General features: G+C 36.5%; 1 protein-coding gene across 1 annotated transcript in view; it reads right to left on the bottom strand.

The window, feature by feature from the left end:
• DCC (DCC netrin 1 receptor) overlaps window positions 1–21,135 on the bottom strand; it is a 420,583-nt gene that overhangs the window by 96,405 nt on the left and 303,043 nt on the right. Inside the window, exons 10-11 of the mRNA XM_072413974.1 lie at window positions 6,155–6,303; window positions 2,281–2,419 (exon numbers count right to left, since the gene is read on the bottom strand). Coding sequence (XP_072270075.1) covers window positions 2,281–2,419; window positions 6,155–6,303 — 288 coding nt within the window. The remainder of the gene's footprint in view (window positions 1–2,280; window positions 2,420–6,154; window positions 6,304–21,135) is intronic.

The following is a 21,135-nucleotide window of genomic DNA, read 5'->3' as shown; positions in this document are numbered from 1 at the left end:
AAAACCATTACATTATAGGTGTTGACCACCAGTATTTAGATGGCTTGGCCAGAATAGAGAATACAGAACGCGCAGTTCACAGCAATGTCTTATAGTCACTGCCGAAAGAAAGTGAGGGTAAAGTCTTGCAATGACCTAAGGCTTTTTCATTGCTTCCAATACCAAAAAATGTGTTTAGATAAGATTCTGTTTTTAAACAATATTTTATTGTATGTCAACCTTATAATGGACAGGTACAATAGAGAAAGAATGCGTAATTCTTGCTGAAAACATGAAATCTGACAGGACTGTAATTAAACCTGAATTCAACTTTGATCTTTTACTGACAGCCCGCTAAGCAATCACAAAGCAAGCTTTGTGCTGTGACGCTTGTTAGTTTGCGTGCACGTTCCTTCATGTGAACACACCACTGCCTGAAAGAGTTTCTTTAAGAAAATCCATTCAGCTTGCAGTGGGGAATAAAGCTGCATGTGCCAATGTATAGAAAAGGCTATGAAAGAAGTTTTTTTTTCATTGCTGAATGAAGGAATGACTTGAAATAGACCATTGTTTTAGCTGTTTCTTTTATTTATATTTGAGCTAGTGCTGTATACCGATCTCCATTGAACTCTACATGTACCGTTTGTCAATAGAGAGAGCCTGTTTTTCTAAATCTGAACTCCAGGCAAACAGCTAAATTCGAAGCTGAAACAGAGACAAGCCAATTGGTTTGTGAAAGGTAGAACTTAGTTCGCTCTGGGCTGTTTGCTGGCTTTTTGCCCAGTGCACAAGATGATTACCAGCAGGTAAACTGTACAACAAAATAATCTGGTGTCAGCATTGCTAAACATCTATGTGACCCTTTGTTTGTAGGAAGGGGAGGGGAAGAAAAAGGAAAGAAAGGTAAGGCATGGCTAAGGGAAAAAGGAGAGATGAAAAGAAAGGAAAGACAAAAGTGAAAGGAAGGAGGAAAAAAAATGAAAGGTAAAAGATGGAATGATGAAAAAAAGAAAGAGGAAAAAGAAGAAAAGGAAACTGGATTAAAAAAGAAGAAAAGAGCAGAGAAAGAAAAAAGGAAAGGTGAATAGAAAATGGAAAATAAAAAAGGAAAGCAAAGAAAAGAAACAAAATTGTCTTAAAACAAAACAGATAGCACCCTAAAGAAATAAAGGAAGGAGAAAAAAAGGAAAAGAGAAATAGGAACATAAAGGAAATATACAGAGTGTGGTGTAAAGAAAAGGAAGGAATAAGAAAAGAAGAGATATCAATCAGTATCTGAAAGAAAATCAGATGCATATTTAGATGCAATTACTCCTCGGAATGAATATAGAATCACAGCAGCTGTAAAACAAAACATATTCAATAAATATTCCTGCTTTTGATAAGGTGGAAAGATCAAGGCCTGACAGCTGGCTCATGTCACTACCTGCAGAGCTATGGTTCGGAATGACACCTGCCTGATAATATGGAAAACATTTCGCACTGAGAAAAATATCAGTGTTCCCACAGTTTCTGCTACGTGCTAATGAGATGTGCTAAAAATGACACATTGGCATGAATGTGTTTTTATAAATGCCATAAAGTGTCATAAAACCAAAGTATACATTTAGGTAAAAGAAAATAACACATAATAGACTATGTCCCGCATTTGATATACAAACAGCATACGGATAAATACAAGGAAAACACATATATCTTATATTTAAATAGTTTATGATATTCTAGCTGCAGATACAGGCACAATTGGGATGTCAGTGGCAGTTCTTGCAACCTAAATGAAGAGGCTGAAAGCCAGCAAAACGTCTAAGTAGTTAGTTATTTGATTTATTTGTTTAGCTTAATTCAATAATTCACAGCATCACAACAGGACTCCATTCTAGTGGTTCTTGCCCTATCAAATGTAGACTCACTAACTTAATAGCACTTTATGACCAAATACAAAATATGTGAACAGGCAGGATTTTGCTGTAAAAGAGAAAAAACTATGTCTATTTGTGATCTTTTTATTTTACAAAGTAGAATGCACAATTTTGGTATACCAAACTTCTGACCAAAGATGTGAGCAGGGGTGAGGGAGCTCTCAGATGTTCAGACTGACAGTGAGGTTGTTGTATGGTTACCGCTTCATCTTGGAAATTAACCTGTAATTCAGGGGAAATGCTCCATGTAGCTTGTACCTACAGCAGCCCAATGGAGAATTAATGGGCATGGCAGTAAGCAGTTTAGTGCTGTCAAATTCAACATAACATTGTTATTGTCACCAGTAGTGTCATTACAGGAAATCCCATGAAAGTTTCTTACCATCTGACAAAGTCATGACTGTGTGTTCTTCAGTTGAGACTCCAGGTCCATAACGATTGTAGGCCAAAACTCTTATACTATATTCTGTAAACTTTCGAAGGCCTTCAAGTCTGTAAGAGAGTCCATCAACTTCGATGTTCTGTGAAAACAGGAAAGAAGGACAGTGAATATAAGTAATCCCCTTATCTACGTTCACTGTTGACAATTTACAAACTGCTTTTCACTATAGAGCAGTGTTTCTCAACCTTTTTAACACGAGGGAACCCCTTGAAATAACTTTAGGGTCTCCAGGGAACACTGGCTATAATTACTATGTCCACAACTAACATTACATTGGCTTAGTGTTCATTGGGAAGATTGCCTTCTACATTCCTGGCCAGTGGAAAGGCTTCCACCCTTAAAGATATCCAAAAAGATCATTGGTGTCATTGGTAAACATCCTGAGAGGAACAAATTTCTCAAAGCTCAAGGAACCCCTAGCAACCTCTAGAGGAACCCTTGTGTTCCATGTAACCCTGGTTTAGAAACACTGATATAGACCTAATGGTTTGATTTAAGTAAGCATTGCCCACTAAGATATAGATATCAGAATGCTATTAACTCTGAAGGCTCGTACATTTGGAAATTTGTATCCCCCATGGTCCTATTGTCACTGATTTACCTGCATGTATAAAGCACAGGTTCACTCCTAGAGACTACCAGTAAGTGAAAATGCTGCTGTTGTTTACAACCAGAAAGATTTTGTGCCATGATCACAGTAGAGATATCACTGGCACCCTCAAAGTTTTTTTTGTCACATATGTTTGTTTATTGGTGGTGGGTAGCTAGCAGAGAATTGAGGTATCCAAAAACAGGAAGATCTTTTTTCTTCGAAGCAATAATGTGGGAAAAAACTTATATTTGAGTTGAATATTTGTTGTTTGTTTGAGTTGTATTTGTATTTGAGGTAAAGCCTGCACCTTTATTAGGCATGATAAATTTAATCATGTTGCCAAGCAAAATGTAAAAAAATATATTCCACTGCCAAAAAAGATGATATGAGAAATCTTTCTCATTCAGGTGTGGTGTCTCCAAGGTTGGGGCTTTCAGAGGTAATTGTAATGCATGATAAGTCATTCTCTGTCTACGGTATTAGTGACAATGATTTGGGCTGGTCACTGGTCCCTTGTGGGTGATCACTACATGGCAAGACTCAATATTTAATGACATAACGGATCATTTTGGTTTCAGGATTATTAAATTCATTTACGCTTCACAGCAATTATGAAATCGCCTGCCCTAATAGGACCCGCTACCTTCCGCACTTTCATCTCTCTCTTGATTCCGGCTTGATATTAAACGACTTTGATTTATGACTCTGTAGATAAAAGTTAGGATACTTTAAAATGGCTTATGCAGAATATCAATGAGAATCTTTAAAACTAGAGGGAAAAAAAGCATTATAATTGCAAAAGACTTTTCTGATTCTGGCTATATAAAAATTCAGAAGCTGGGGTATTGCTAGTGTTAGCAGATTATAGGCATTCCCAGACACATTTTTATTTTATTTTTTAGGGGCTATCTGTTTTGCCCTCTCTTTGTTCAGGTGACTATTGTCAGTGGGATAAAAAAATATAGAAATTAAAAATGGTATAGGTTTTATAGAAGGGAAATACTAAAATAAGGGCATTTGTTGACAACTTTCTGCATGTATTGTGTTGGGAAGTGAAGGAAAGTCTTCTGAAATGAAGACACTTTTTGTCTAAAATAAGTCATTTTGCTAACTACCATTTGGATCATGAACTCAAACTTGGATAAACTGTTGATTATGTTGGAGCATGAGCCTGATTTTTTCATAACTATGTTGATTAGGTTAGTCTTAGAATGTCACAAAGAGTAAAATGGACTTTAATTTAACATTTCATTTTTATGTTGCATTCAAACACAATTTAATATCATCCTTCCTAAGACTCTAATATATAAAAATAATATTAAAAAAAAATATTCTCCTCTCCATCTATCTCCATCTTCTATTATGACAGCTGTATTGTAAAGCTCCTTGTGACTTTTCCACCCGAATGGGCTATTTAAACAAACAAATAAAAAGAAAAAACAGCTCTTTAAACATTTGTTGGGTTCTTCCATCGTTCTATCTCACAGTAAAAATCATCTTTAGACGTTTATCCATCATCAGAGAATGTGTCCTATAGCTCTTGTTCTCCCTCATTTCTTTCATAATGTTCGCACGTGTTTTAAAAGCAAACCGTGCACCGTGTAAGTCCATCTTTGGCTGATCACGGTTTTATGTCCTTCTGCAGATGTGACCTCCACATCAGAATGGAATTACTTTAGGCTTAGCCTGACTAATGATCTACAAAGATTTCCAAACTCCAGCTAATCGCTAACAGGGCGATGCTTGTCTGCCCTAATATTCTACAAGGTCTCGATGGCTTGTTATACATCTGTACCTACTGTTTTACATTGTTATATGATATCATTTGTGCCTGTCTAAGATTTCAGCTGTCACTTGTTACAAAATGTAATAAGCAGAAATTCAAAAGAGTAAGGCCATGTATTAAAGTCCTAATGTAATGTGAAGAATTCTGTCCGGAGTCTGTCAATGAAAGTGATCACTGGCTTGGAGTCATGGCATTTGGTCTCCAGACTGTTTGCTGTGAGTATTGGTATTGTATCAAGTCACAGCAAGTATTCAGGGCATAGGTAGGTGAACATATATCAGGAAAGCTACTCCAAGCACTTAGCTAACTTATGAAAAAAGGTGGTGTAGGCAGGGCTTGTGTGTCTAAAGTATCAACTAATTAATATTCAGGGTATGCTCACCATTCATTTATTTTCTTTTGCAGAACATAGTGGAATTTAATGACTAAGTGCACCTTAATGCGAATAACTTGAATTACAGGAGAAAAAGATTCGGGATACTTATTTCATATGATTTGGAAGGAGGTCCTAAATCTCCTATAAAGAGACTACTTAGGATACCATGTCCAGTTCTGGAGGCCTCACTTTCAAGAAGATATTGATACAGATACAGGAAGAGTCCAAGGAAGGCCAACACAAAGGTGCAAGGTCTATGGGATAAAACAAATCCAAAGAGACTAGGAGAACTTCATTTACTGATATGATGGTGGAGACAGAAATTGTGTGTCATAAGTACAAAAGCTAATTCTAATGGACAAGATTATATGATGATGATGGTAATGATGGTGTTAATAATGATTAAGATAATAAAATACACATTGGGTCCAGTTTTATTAGACCCTTGGTGTATTACATTACAGTTTTCAGTTGCATTAGGATAGCTAGTCAATTTTGAATGTGCTGTCAACGCTCTGGGGGGCAGGTTTTAAAAAACCCATAGCATTTTTTGAGGTGAAGAGTACCACGTATAACAGGTGGCTCACATTTGTGCATTGTGTTGGCCAAAAACATCCAAGGAATGTGGTATAGTCGGTAAGTGTGTTGGGGTTTCATTCAAAAAAATTATGCATTTTTGATGGAGTTGATTTACTGAATTAATATTGGCTGTTTGCATAGAAAAATTTACTACCTAGCAAGCAACTTTTCACTTAGCCTATTGAATGGTGAGAAAGATTGTTGACATTAACCTTTCCGTGTTTTTAAATTTTTTTGATTGGGTAATTGGGCAGTTGAAAAATCCTCTTGGTTTTTCACATATGATTGAGTATTTTTTTTTTCAAAATTGATTTTCCCCACATTCAGTAAGCTAGATAAAATGTTTCTTGCAAGGTGATGATTAATTTTGCTTAGTGAACAAGCTAAACTGCTTCAGTAAATCAACTCCAATGTTCATTCTTAAAAGACCTAAAGCACTGTAATTCTGCAGAATTTGGGATTTTATTTAGTAAAAGCTCACCTGTTCTCTTCCCGATATGGTTTCTGTACACAGAAGTCTGTAGCCTTGTACAGGGCCATTAGCATAGGCAGGAGGTTCCCAGGTAATCAGTATCGATGTAGGAGATGTAGAGACCACCTGAAGATTTTCTACCGGTCCTGGCACTTGTACTGGAGAGAATAAAAATAGAATAGAATAAAAAATGTATCTTTTAACATTACATATATACCATTTGTATAGAGAAAGTTTACTGTTTTATATAAAGTCTATAAAAATCTAAGTGAAAGAAAAACAGTAGTCTATGTTTAGAAATAATCATCAGTAACATATTTTAAGCATATAAAAGTCTTCAAAACTTAAAAAATTATAGAAGTAAAAATACATGTAAAAAAACATACAGATGTAATCCAGAGATTGACATAAATAATTATATGCACATACTGCTCTCAAGTTATTTTTGATTCATCTAAATGTGACACATGGCCATGCATTATGTTAATCTTCATGTTTAAAAAATAAAATCCCATTTTCTGATGTTTTAGAGAAAAAAGTGTTTTGGAAAAGGACTGCAATTTTGGTTTTTAAAACCAAGAGAAGTTTTAGTTTAAATGCGCTAAATATATTCCAAGTTCATCAAAACCAGAGGGGAGCAAATTCTCATAGCTGGTTACTTTCGAAAGCAGCAGCAGACTGAGTAGAACAGCTTGCCCCCTGTTGTTATATTGCACAGGAAGATGACTGATCTTTGTGGGGAAGCAGTGGTCTCTCCTTGAAGGTCCAAAATACACTTACCGAGTCTGTGCAATCCAATCAGCATGGGACATGAGGCCGTTGGTTTGAGAACTATGGGCGTTTGGCTTTTCTCCTTAGGCTGTGGCTGCTTTCTAAAGTTAATGAAGGAGGACTTTGCACACCTTGTTCTTCTTCCAGCTGGAATGCATTTAGCTTATTTAAACTGAAAGTTAAATTAGACTTTTAGGACTAATTTTAGCAAGTTTTTGTATTTTTTTTATGTTTTAAAATGTCTTTTAGATTTTTATTAATTGGTATGTCCCTGTGTTTGGAAAAGACAGAAGTTCTAACTCTTCTCAAAGATATGCAAAAGTATTAGAGCTCACAATGATCACATGATCAAGAACCATGCCGACTGGTTCACAATCATCAGTGGAGACCCAAACTAGCAGCGATATCTCTGATTAATCTCTGATTTATTAAAACTCTCTAAGACTGGAGAAGATAAACAATCATGAGAGAACCTGGGTGATCCGGCACACAAGTTATAAAGTTACATAATTATAAGTTAGCCAAAGTTTTTATTTCTAAATCGGATGCATTTAAGTTGGCTGGACCACACAGGTTCACCCATAATAGCCTATCTTTTCCAGTCTTGGAGAGCCTTGATTAATCAGGCCCTAGGTGCCAGCTTATGGCATATTCAGTATCATTCTCAGGAACATTATATACATTTGCTGGAAGAAAGGGTTATAATATATACTAATAACACCCATACATTTTTAAAATTCTTTCTGTTACCAGAAAAATAGTTAAATAACAATATTATAATGTAGATCAAGCCCTTTGGGTATAATAGAAGAGATTTACTTGTACTAAATTTAATTTCTTGGTTACTACAATTGGCTGAATGCACAAGTTTCTGGCTTCAGATGGCTGGCCGTAGATGTCTGGCTTCATGCCTGGCTTTAATGCTTTGCTTTAGATGTCTAGTTAAATTTCTGGATTCAGATGCCTGGTCTTATGGGCCAGACCCTAAATGCCTTGTCTTATATGTATTGCTTTAAATGTCTGGCTTCAGATGCCTGGCTTTAGCGACTGATCCCTAAATTCCTTGTCCTTATGTCTGGTCCTAGATGTTTGGCCTTAGGTGCCTGGCGTTGGGTGTTTGGCAATGAATATTCTGGCTTCAGATGGCTTGCCTTAGGCTCTTGATGTCTGGTCTTAGGTGCCTGGCTGTGGGTTCTAGGGTTTAGATACCCTTGCCGTGCATGCCATGCTTTAGATATTGACCCCAGTTGCTGGGCATTAGTTGTTTGGCCATTGGTGTGGGAAATAAGATGTCTTCTGGGTCAGGTCATCTTGATGGTGGTACTGATGCAGAACTTATCCTTGATGTTCAACCAGCTTAAAAAAGCATCACTACTTTAAATGTATATCTACCCCAACCCCAGCTAAAATAAACAGGTGTCAGATCTGTTTCCCAGGATTATAATACTTAAAAAAAAATACATTTAACCTCATTAAGTCATGGTTGCCACTGCAAGCCACATATTTTCATTGCTCCCTAGCTTTATTCCCAAAGAATTTGATTAACAGCCTCCAAAAAAGGAACATTAAGAGGAAAGGACATTTTTACAGTTAATTGGATTTTCTGACAGTAGGAAAGGAAAAAAAAACAATATAACAATGCTAAATGAAGGCCGAAAACCGAGAAGATTTATCAGTGAGGGGATGATCTAGCTGCCCATTGTGCTTTATTATAGACCCTGCGTTCCTCATTTCAAAGTAATTTCTGCTTTGTTTTCTGGTATGCCCCTATGAATACGGTGGATATCACTGCTTCCATTACACAGTCATAAACACAATGGTTTGCTTGTTTATTTTATCAAAATTACTCTGCTTTATACTACCAACTTTACTTTTTTTTTGGAAAGCAAAAACTTTAATAAAGTTCTCGACCAAATGATTTTTAGCCCCCTTTTCATCAATATTTTTCATAAAAACACCAGACTGAGTGACAATATTTGGCTTAAACAGTATTTTTTATAAAAGTGTAACAAAAAAGAATCAGCAATGTAAATACAAATAATAAAATTCACATTTTGACATTAAAGTACCCAGAAAGGGTATGTTTAGTATTTAATCCTAACTCCAGGCATGCAGTTCTTTTTTGTGTTAATCTTTAATAGTCACACTAACACTTTATATTTCTTTACTAATTGAGGAGACCACTAAACACCGCTGAGCTATTTTGATATATACAGCGGGGAGCTGCACTTCTAGCTTCTCACTGCATAGGAACGGCATCTATGAATGACACATATTCTAGTCTTGTGCCTCTACCTCCTTCACTCTGCTTGCCATTCACAACAGCAATGTCACTTTGGCTTGTATAAGAATGTGTGATTGAATATAATTAAAATATGCAACAGCAACTGCTTTATGTTAAAATTTACAATAATCATTCAAAATGTGCTAAAAATATATCAAGGTTCCCATTTAACAAAAAAACTAAATTATTTGCTTGGAAAAATATAAAAGCAAGATATTTAAAATCATTTAGTATTTTGTTACCAATATTTACAGAAAATTCACAAACCATATTCCGAAAAAACATATTAGAAAATATTTATTAAAATTTAAACAAATGAAACTATGAAAATTGCAAATATACAGATATATTATTTTTTTCTGGAGCAATAAATTAAATTGTGAAATAATATTTTCCTATAATTTAAATCGCAGGAACAATGACCACTAATAACCCAATGTTGCTGATATGTAAACCAGATACAGTGCGGTACAAATGATTTATAATTTTACTAAATGTAGCCAAGGCTTGCGTATGTCGCTGAGCTGTGCGGTCCATTTATCAAGGCCGGTGAAAAGTTGGGTGCTATGGCAAGTGATTTATGTAGCTATTAAGATTTGTGTGACTATTGTTTAAAAGAAACTACATTTATCATGTGGAACCCAACACCGGGATGGCGTCTCAGCAGACTGTACAGGGCTTATAACCCCCACACTCTGCAATTTCTTAGCGGGGTAACAAAATTTCCACAGGCAGAGACAATACCTAAAGCAATAAAACCACATGGAGGGTCAAAGGATTTAATGAATATATCTGTCAGCAAGCAGAACATTCCTTTGTAAATAATTGGTTTATGTGCTACATTGTAACATGAGGAATAATGTAAAGGGCAAGTTTAGAGTGTTTTGGTGAACATATATTTTGGGTTATTATTATAAGGATTACCTGTAAAGCAAAACTCCAGTCAAAAACGAACAAAAAAAAAACTATAGGTAAAACAATTAAAAAAAAATTAAAGGTAAAACAAATTTAAAGCTTTTACTACAATATTCAGCGTAGTTGACTCCCATAGTTATTTTCTACTGCCAGCTGTCTTCATTCTTTTGAGTTAGATGATGGCTAGCATCATTCACATCACTTTTTCTGATCTGAGGTTGGATCCACCTCCAGCCTGTTACCCCAATTCTCCTATCAGTATGTGCCTTGTCAGATCTAATAGTCTTCTTGTCCTACTTTACCCTTACCAAAACTAAGCTGTGCCACACAATATACTACAGGATGCTGAAACCAGATCAAATGTAGGTGCTTAAGTTGCTTGTGTTGAAAGTTATTTTGTTCTTTTTTTAATACTTTTTTTTTAAATTTCCCAGTACAAAAATGTATTACTAATACAAAATTTGTAGATTAGGAGCTTTGTACTTTAAAGCAACCCTTCAGATATAATGGTGTTGTAAGGGAATATTATATTGGATGGTATGGAATTGGTGCCACCAAGAAATATGTCCAAGGGTTTTACTTATGACTACTCAACCAGGCACGTCATTGGATTATGTCTGCCAAGAAACAAAAGAACACCAAAGAAGCAAGGAAAAAAAAATAATTGGATTACTATATTAACATAGCCTATTAAATAAGGTGACTTCAATCTTCCAATCAAGTTCAAGAAATCATTATTTTCTGTCCTTGCATGTGATTGGGTATTCTTTGCAAACTGAAATTTCACCACGTTCACTAAGTGAGGAATGGGAAAATTGCTTTGGCGAATGATAAATATCTTGGAAACATAAACAGCCTAAACTACTTAAGTAAATCAACCCCAATAACTTTTTATTTCTTCTCTTCACAGGTTGGTCAAATAATCATTACTATGGTAAATTCTCAGTTATATCAGCATTTGAAAGCAGATAGTTTCTTATCACCATTTGAAAGCAGATAGTTTTTTCTTTTACATATATTTTGAAATATGTGCTATAGAACACTCAGCACATTAAAAAATCATGAAAAGTCATAAAGGAATCTGATTAGGTAATTGATCAACAGAATGAAGGCTGATCTGGTAATATTTCATAAGTAAAAGTGCGCTTAAGAGTGGAAATGTCCCTTTAATATATCCATACATTTATGGTAAAGGGAATAATTAATTAAGAACACAGAGGATTTAACAAAAATACAAATGTTCGTGCTCCTGAGGTATAGCCAGGCACATGAAAAATGTTTAGTTTCTTGTAATAATTCACAGATAACAGGAAAAAACTGATTTAATGGTGACCTGTATGAAAGATTCATAGATTCAAAGGAATTTCTATATTTTTACTAATTAATTCACTGATTGAAATAAATGGCATTTTTACAGTAGCCATTATTCATGTACTACGCCGATCCGTACAGACCGTTTATCAGTGGTTGTGTGTAGCTGGCCTTTCCTAGCTATGACAGGGATATCCTTTACTTGCTTTGGAGTTAAATCCATTTTATTAAGCTGTATTTTAAAGTTTAAATATATTTTAATATTTTTATTTACAAAAAGGGTAGCCGCAACACATACAACAGTTCAGGCTATAATACTTGTCTTCAATTCAGAGCTGTGCCCCACAGTACTTCCTTTGTACCACAAGATGTTCCCTTTTGAGTTACATGACACTGACAAGACCAATGATACTTTAAATGCAGGGTGATTATGGGTCAACCCGTGAGGGGGCATCACACACAAACACTCATATATATATATATATATATATATATAGTAATGGAAGAGCCTCCGATGTGAAGGATGGGCAATAGTTGGGCTTTGAAGCATTGATAGAAATTTTTTTTCTTTTTTTGATTCTTAGGCTTATTCAGATATTTATTAGCTATAAGCCATAGCAAACTGACATATGGAGTTAATGTGTGTACACAATTATTTGTTTTTACCCAGAGGCCATGTGCTGTACATCAGTACATAATATTGGTATCTCTTTTCTTCTCTGCATCAATTACATGAGCCATGTTGCCCACCCCCAAAACCTATTACTTTACTGTAAATGCACAGCATGCTCCGCTGGAGCCCAGTTCTGGTGTTCTCGCACACCAAGGCACTGAACTGTGCAGAGCCACTTGAAACCTTTTGACCACCAGCTTTAGAAGGATGAATTCTAGCACGATTTATTAAACAGAATAAACCCTGAGATCCCTCCGGTCTTATTGCTGTGTTATTAATAAGAAGGAAGCAGATGGACAAAACTTTACAGACAAAGTCAGTGTCATTGCTCCAGAGAAAGTAATTTGTATGAAGATAATGAGAAAATTGAAAGATATTATCAAAGCAAGGCAGGCAAGAATAAAAATGTATGTGTTTATCTATGCTAGCATTTTTCAACCAGGGTTCCTCCAGCATTTGCTAGGGGTTCCCTGAACAATAAGCACATTTTGCCTTTCAGTTACCACTGACCCCAATTATCTATTTTGGGTATCTGTATGAGTGGCATTCTTTCAAATGGCTAACAATGTAGGAGGCATTTATCCCATTGACTACCAGGCAATTACCATGACTTGGGCATATGATAAATACTGTATTATGGTTTCCTGAGACCTGGATGTTATTTCAAGTGTTCCCCCATGTTAAAAAGGCTAGAAAGGTTGGTCTAGGCATTATCCAAATGTATCCCAAAGGCACCTTCTTCCCCTCTAGATCATGGCCCAGCATTATTTTACATTGTTTCTGTGGCATTAAGCCACTATTACTCCCTGCAAAATGACCTCCATTTGTGCAGGCACACCCCAAAACTAGTACCCTTTCCCTATATACAGTATGTGGGAAGGCTCTTGGAAGTCAAGGCATCAGCCTTTATGGCTAGGAAAAAAATCAATGTATATACAGGGCAAAGAAAGGATTAAAGCAGGTGTGGTGTTCTGTAGTCTAGATTTTAATGCCACAAAAGCACGGTGTCACATGTCAACCCAATCCAAACTCACTGCATTTCAACATTATTAGTATTATTTTATTCTTGCAGAGCTCTAAAGGGATAAAACAGGTGGTAATGTGCAAGTATATCAAGGATGTACTAAAAATATTTTGTTTGTTGATTTTGCCCAGAAACACACTTTAATCCAATTATGTATTGAGACTAGAAATGGGACCTCGTCAGATACAGCCATATAAAAGGAGGTGGCCCAGGAGGATTTTCCATTATCTCTTTTTGCCAGCAAAAGTATTATATGCCTGCTATTAGCAAATTCAAAATTTGCATTTGTTTGCATCTGCATAGTGGTGCTTTCTTATGAAATAATAATTTGTAGTCAACAAATAAAAACTTATTCTCAAAACACAATGAAAGAATCCCATTCCAGTTGTAAACCTTGCAATTTAATTTCATGTCAGGATGACATAATCAAACAGAATTTTATCAATTAACACCAAGGCAAGAGATGCCATCTCCCCGAGCTCCCCTACACGAGAGATTCGTTCTTAATTGAAGTCATTCGCAAACTTCTGCTCAATAATTTAATGTTGAAATCTATTTGTCTTTCTTTATTTATCTCCGCTGGAGACAGAATCTGCCAAGAAGTTAATGAACTCCTTATCTTTGAAATTCTGAAAATGAAAGAAACTTAATACAAACTGTGGCTCTGTCATTGGAGAAGTATGGTCCCGATCCAGCAGATAGATAGCGGACAGTAAATGGCTCTTTATCAGCCGCATTATAAATAATCTCTGGCTGGGAGATTGCAGATTTCGCAGCAGAGGTTTGATAGAGTAAAATATAACATTGTAAGATGAGTTTGGCCTTTAATGAAATATGTCAATGGGAGCCTGAGAAGGTTTCTTGGCATCCAGAATGGATGACTGGACAAAACAGATATGTAATGAAAATCGGAGAAATAGAAGAATTTTTTTTCTTTCATTTCAAAGCATGGCTCACATTTGTATTTCGGAATGGTCATTCCAATGCAATGTCTAAAAGTTTTACTAATGTCCCAGCTAGAAAGCTAAATAACACAAACAGTGGTAACACAAGGGAGTTCACAGCCCTGTGTAATAATAGTAACTTACCCAGAACTGTCCTTGTTTTGTCTTCTGATGGCTGAACATATCAAAGGGTAAGGGTGAAAAGAAAGATAAGTATGAGCATCAGATGAGGTCTGAGTTTGCCTTTTAAAGTATTTTGATTTGAATAGTTTGAGGAAAGAAAAGCCCGGAGCCTGTGAATGGAGGGAGCTAGGCGTGGGGCCAGCATAACTGGGTGGGAAGGCTGAACATGGCAGGACAGGGTTAAATGTTGAGGGGTGGGGTGGTCAGGGAGAGGTTAAGGCAGAGATAGGTGAAAAACATTATAGTTGGGTGGGCGTTGAGGGGAAGGCAGAGGCCTGGACAGCAGGAAAGAAGATCCCCACCCACCCTCCCTTTCCTATTTTATTGTTTTTAGTATGGAAAGGGTTTATAGGTTGGTAGTAGGGGGATTGGGCGGTTTGAGGTCCTCAAGGGCAGTGCACGGAGAAGGTGATTGGGTGGTGTGGAGAGCCAGAATGATGTGGGCTATCCTAAATGGTAAACCATCGACAATTGGGTGATCATTTGTTAGAGGATAGTATATGTAGTTGATATCAATCACGAAATGGTGGAATTGCACCTGGGAGCTTGCTATATCAATGACAAGCAGATCCCTGGTAATGGTCACAAAGGTGGTAAAGTTCTCGGGGGCCTGCAACCTGATAGGGTTAATGTTGATATACTGTTGATTTATTGAAAGTTGCACTGTTGTAATTCTATATGGGTAATGTGATGATAATATGTAAGAAAGATTTATTCGGAAGTTTGTAATAAATGGTCAAAAGGCCATTTCCAGCATACCTGAAGGTGTCGTTATTAATTTGGAAGGGTGGGTATTGGGGTATTGCCGGTGAAGGGCTCTGGCCTTCCAAAGTCAAGGTTAGAATCTTTGCCACATTTCATTGATGGGCTATAGTTTGAAAACTGTGATGCTGCAGAACAAATGATGTGATTTTAAGTTTCCACTGCTAACATTGGAGAGATACCCTTCATTTCCAGTCATGTTGACCTTTGTCACTGGTAAAAAAAAGTGATGGCAAGTCCAATGTTTTACTGTTTCATTACAACAGGAGCTGAGGGAAATATACTAATGGAGAGAGGATCTGACAGGTATGAAATGACAGACAGCGAATGGCTCACTATAAAAAGCCTTGACTTTCCATGAAAACCCCAAATTTGCATATTTCAGCACTTCTGTGTCCAGGAAACTGCTGAGTGGATTTTGTCAGTAAGCTAGATAAGCTCTAAAATTGTACTTAATAGATATACACAGTAGATAGTTCAGCATTGTGGTTGGTGTACAGGTACACTTTAAATGATAGCTGTACTTGCAAAAAACATTATATATTTTATTATATGTCTCTCTTCCTTGAGTGTTTTTTTTTTAATTTATTATTATTTCAGTGTAAATATATCTCTTTAGCGAACTTAGCCAAATTAACTACACAAAATGGATTGTTTTGGTTTATTTAATTCCTTTAAATTTATACGTGTAAACAGTGATATATTCTATTACTTACATGCCTGCCTGCATCAATCAAAGATGAAGACACTTCCACCAGAGTAACGTCATAATACCAGACTCCGCCCACTATCCCATCGCAGGTCTGAGCCTGCGTCAATCAAAGATGAAGACACTTCCCCCAGAGTAACGTCATGATACCAGACTCCGCCCACTATCCCATTGCAGGTCTGAGCCTTCGTCAATCAAAGATGAAGACACTTTCCCCAGAGTAAAGTCATGATACCAGACTCCGCCCACTATCCCATCACAGGTCTGAGCCTGCGATGGGAGAGTGGCCAGGTTGTTTTCTGAGAGACAACCCGCCCACCGCCCAGAGCCTGCGATCAGTACGGGGGACATGGTCTGCGGCCGTGGCCAGTGCGCCTCCCCAGTGGAGTTCTTCTCCTGACCATGAGGGGGATTGGGCCAGCCAGAGCCGCAGACCACCAAAGACTTCTTTGTAAAAAAAAAAAAGTGAGGGCATGGCATTCCCACCTGTGCCCGCCCTACTACACCGCTGTTTCCACTATTCCACTATTCCATTAGTATATAAGCTCAAAGCACATGAAGTGCATTCTAGATGTTCCCTATAAAAGGGAAACTTTTCAGTTCAGGTTCACCTAAATAGAAAATAACACTTAAACAGCAATACACAAATACAGGGTTGTCTGTTGTATTTAGACACCAGACAAGGCAGCGCTGTATATCAGTTAAACCAGTGAGATTTTTTTGTGTATTTAAACAGAGAGGATATGGAAGAAATGCTTATAACTGCAGCTTTGTACCTGATCTGTTTAGTGTGGGAATACATGGTCTTTAAATGCCAGCTCATTTATTACTGCAAGGTTTTATTGAGTGTGACAGAGAAAAATAAAGATTTAATAACGTTAGGCATCACTTTAGCCTCTTGTCACCCCACAGAGATAAACCCAAATATACTTACACATCATTTTATTATTTATTTGCCTAAAGTTATTGGGCGTTAATTAACATAAACTGGAAGGGCAATAGTAAAATTTATATTTTGCAAACAATAAATACAAGCAAGTTTATTTAGTAGGTCAAATCGGGTAGACACATTGTGCAAATTTTAGTAAGCCTTAGCAGTCATGCAGAAATGATGTAGATATGATCATGGTTAGATATGACAAAAATACCTTAAGGACAGCTTCACCTTTTATGTTGTCCTTTATCAAAACCCCCACCCACCTGGGATAACACTCATCCTCCTATCAAATCTAATGATCTTCTCTCCAACAAGGTCCTAGCCTCCTCCATTTCATATTGAGCACGTGCTGCATAATCAAATTTGCTCCTATAGATTACCTGTACTCTAGGAAATGACTGGTGCTGTCACGAGTATGGTTTACCTACATGAATGAATGTGACCAAGATTCTTTATCTGTAGTATGAAGAAGTGCAAACAGGACCTTGTCAGAGTAGAATCGCTGTATAGGGAAAAAAGGCAGGTAAAAGGCCAGTCCATGAGCTGCACTCAGTGGGTTGTGAGGAATTTTTAAAAGCTTAACCTTACCAAAGGTAAATTTGTCTTTTATGAGTATCTGTTGTGTACATACAGTGTATACAGTATGTTATTGTTTTTTTGTCACCTAAATACCAACGCGTTTCGCCCTACTGGGCTTCTTCAGGGGACTGGGAAACTTTGTATTTGTTAAGATTTGATCACAAATAGCATAGTAAAATAATTTCTGCTTTCTATGAGCGGTTTGTGCTTATTGGAGTTTACTGCTTATGACATCCGTTGAACCTTATTGTGACTCATGTAACATCTGCAGTGTGATCAGATTCTGCTATTGTATAATGTTGAGTTGGTAATGTTATACAATCTCATATTATTAGGAATGTTCCATCTTTATTCATGAGGGGTTGTCCACTTAGTAATGGGTTGCTACTTAGAACGTCCGTTTAAACATAGCGGTGAATCCGCATTGTGTTCCTATATGCTCATCATTGAGCTGTCATATGTTCTTGCATTATTACTGGTGTACACTCTCATATGAGTAGGTGTGCTCCCACTTTTATAGGAAAAGTTTTGTGCCTATGAAAAAGGTTCAGCACAAACGGTCAGCCTATTCAACCAGCCATTTCCGCTCATAGAAAGCAGAAGTTATTTTACCTTGCTAATTGTGATCAAATATTAACAAATACAAAGTTTCCCAGTTCCCTAAAGAAGCCCAGTAGGGCGAAACGCGTTGGTAATTAAGTGACAAAAAAACAATAGCACACTGAGTGTAAACAACAGCATTAATAGATGCCACTGTCTAGTTTTGAAGAAAAAAGACTCATCCTCACTGGAGAAAGGGTCCTTCAAGTGGTTTAACATAAGATTGTATAATTTCAACATATCACTTGTATTATATAATGTTTGTATATTTGTAATATGTTATGTTGTATTTTTCATACACAAACAATTTATTCTAAATTTGTCTTTAAACAAATAATATAGCTTTAAAACATTCTTTTGGTTCTTTACCATAGTGCTATTAGATGCAAGTAGATTCATGCCTGTAATGAGCCAAGCTGTTCAACTGAAGTTGCAGTTAGGGGATGGGGCAAACTTTATAACATTGGTTGGGGTACTTCAATCATCAGCTTTTATCCATATAGATATTAATAACCTTCATTTCAATAAAAACTGTTGCTTTAGCTGCTTAAAATAATGCTAGCTGGAGTTGGACTCTAATTTGTTTTCCATTTTTGACTACATTTTCATCCAAAATATAGTGTTCAGATGGTGACAATTCTGCTGTGGATACATTCACTTCATTACGGGGAGAGGAAAATAATGGATCCTCAGTAACAGGTTATGGAACACTGTTATTTGCCAGATAAATATTCAATATCATATTGAACTTTTTTGTAGTCAGTGAACCAGTTTACGAACAATCACTATAGCACCTGGATATTTTTAGATAAAGGATAGTGCCAAAAATGTTTTTTGCTTTTTGACAGAAGGTGGCGACCCCATCATTATGCATTACTGATGTACATATTTTGCCCTGAGTCTTGCTTCAAATGACATTATACTACGCTTGCAAATTTGAAATGCTTCAATGAGCTTTATAGATAAATTAAAAGCCAGAAAACAATGGAAACAAATATCTGAAACACCTGCACACAGACGCTGTATAGCTCTGTTGATACTAAACCGATTAGCCTGGTGGAAGATGAGCACCTGATGGTTTTGTCATTTCAAACCATTCCTCGTGTTCTTGAACAGCTGCCATACTCCTGTATGACAAACTGCGTGCCTGAATGGAAGAGCATCAGAATAACAGTTTGCTAAAAGCAGCTGGGTGCAGGCAGGCCTGCAGGAGCGGACAGGAGAGGCCTCCAAATCCTATTCTACACAGCAGTCCTTTTCCCTGTGAATGATTACCGGGCTGATGCATTAACAGCCTCTTTTTTTCTTCTTCTTTACTGGAGCTGAAAAGGACCACAGTGCATTGCTGTGCATTCATCACAGTTACTGGTCCTACCAGCAATGATGGACTTAACAGCTTTAGGTAATGTTATTGATCAGCTTATCGATCGACCTTTTGTCCCTCTGAAAAAAAAAGAGCAGCTGCCTATTTTATGCGGTTGAAAAAGACAATATTAAACAAATGTAAGCAAAGCAACCTGAATTGATTGTGGACCATTTCCTTGAATGATAAAAGAACCAACTGCATCTCAAAATCAGCTATTGCCTTTTTTATCGTCTTTTAACTCTAAAGATTTTACATTGTTTGCACCAATAATTCAAGATATTTTCCTATTCAAAGGGTTATAGCTGCTTCATTTTGGCAGCACTCTGAGTTTGGATTGATAAAGAGGTCAATGTGTTCTCTAGATCAGGGCATTGCAAAGGTACACACTATAGATTGTGCTGCTAAAAGTGTTCAGCTGAGAAAAAAAATCCTAGGTGAACTTTAAACATTACAGTAATTACAGCAAATGTGTTTTGCAGATTTTTACCTTTCCATTTTTTAAAATCTTTTTGCTTCTCCATGTCCCTACTCCTTATCTTGTTAATGGAAGGACCAGCCTTCTTTATCAACACCTGAGAATTCTCAGTATTGTAATGAAAAAGATACAGTGTCTACATACCGTTAGAAGTAGAAAAGCCTTGGACAAGCCTGGCACCAAATTAACACTCTGGCTATGCCAATAATTTGATTATTTCATATTGACTATATTGCTTTGATGTTAACTATATACACCCCACATCCTTGGTGGCTTTAACAGCCTTCACTCTTCTTGGAATGATTAGATTTGTAGTGTGCCTGTGGGAATTTGTGACATAGGTACTGATGTTGGATGAGTAGATCTGATTTACAGTCAGCATTCTATTTATTCTAAAGGTGTGAGCACCATATCAAGCATAAAAGCTTGCTTAACATCCCATTCCAAAACTATTGGTAATTTTACAAAATTGGCCTCCACTTTTCTAGGAACATTACTACTAGAATTGGAGCTTGTCTGTGGAAAATTGTGCATATTTGCCCAAAAAAACCCTTATGAATTTAGGTACTGAATAGATACTGGATACTGGATAGATAGACCTGAATTACACTTAATGTTTTAATTCATTCCAAAGGTTCGCAGTAGGCTTCAGGTCAGAACCCATTTGTTCTTGTATAGAAAACGCACCAGTTTGAAGCTTTAAAGAAAATATACATATATACATGATACATTTCCCTGAACTTGTCATGCAAATTTAAAAGATGTAGCATTAACATACCTTCACTAAAAATATTTAAATTCATAAACTAAACTGAGGGGGGAAGGGGGTGTAGGGAGGACAGAACCCAAAGTTAGACTTTATAGATATACGAAAGGTAAATATTCCTAATCTTTTCCAGTTTTTTTTATTTTGCTCTTCAACAAAAAAAAGATCAATAGCTTTACCATCTAAAAATAATTATCCGCGAACAAAAAGTGTCAATATACGCATCAGCAGTATACAATTAATCCTCTGGGTGTTCGATGATAAGAGCATAAAACACAGATTATTGTAATTTTCCTTAATACTTTTATCCGTAGAATAAACTCTTCAACATTTACTTAACAAATAAAAAGAGATTCACTTTTTAATTATGCTTCTCTTTTGACATTTTAAAGAAGTGGAAAAACTGAAAATAAATTGTAAAGTCTTTTGCTCGCAGTATGTGGTATAAAAAGATTACGCACATCGCTTCTATCTGCAGTCACTGAAAATCACGACTTATTGGACTTTGGTGAAATTATACATTATGAAAGCAAAGAAGGAAGGGTGAGCTTATAAGGATTTAATCTCTGCTCAGAAAAAAAGAAAAAGCTTCAGCTGAATTCTTGAAATTGTGCCATTTCAAATCAAGAAGGAAAAACTAAGGCTGATTTGAATAACCCTCTCTATCTTTGGAAAAAATAGAGATACCTGT

The sequence above is a fragment of the Pyxicephalus adspersus genome, chromosome 6 (assembly GCF_032062135.1).
Source record: "Pyxicephalus adspersus chromosome 6, UCB_Pads_2.0, whole genome shotgun sequence".
NCBI classification, from domain to species: Eukaryota; Metazoa; Chordata; class Amphibia; order Anura; family Pyxicephalidae; genus Pyxicephalus; species Pyxicephalus adspersus.
This window is presented reverse-complemented; position numbering and strand designations above follow the sequence as displayed.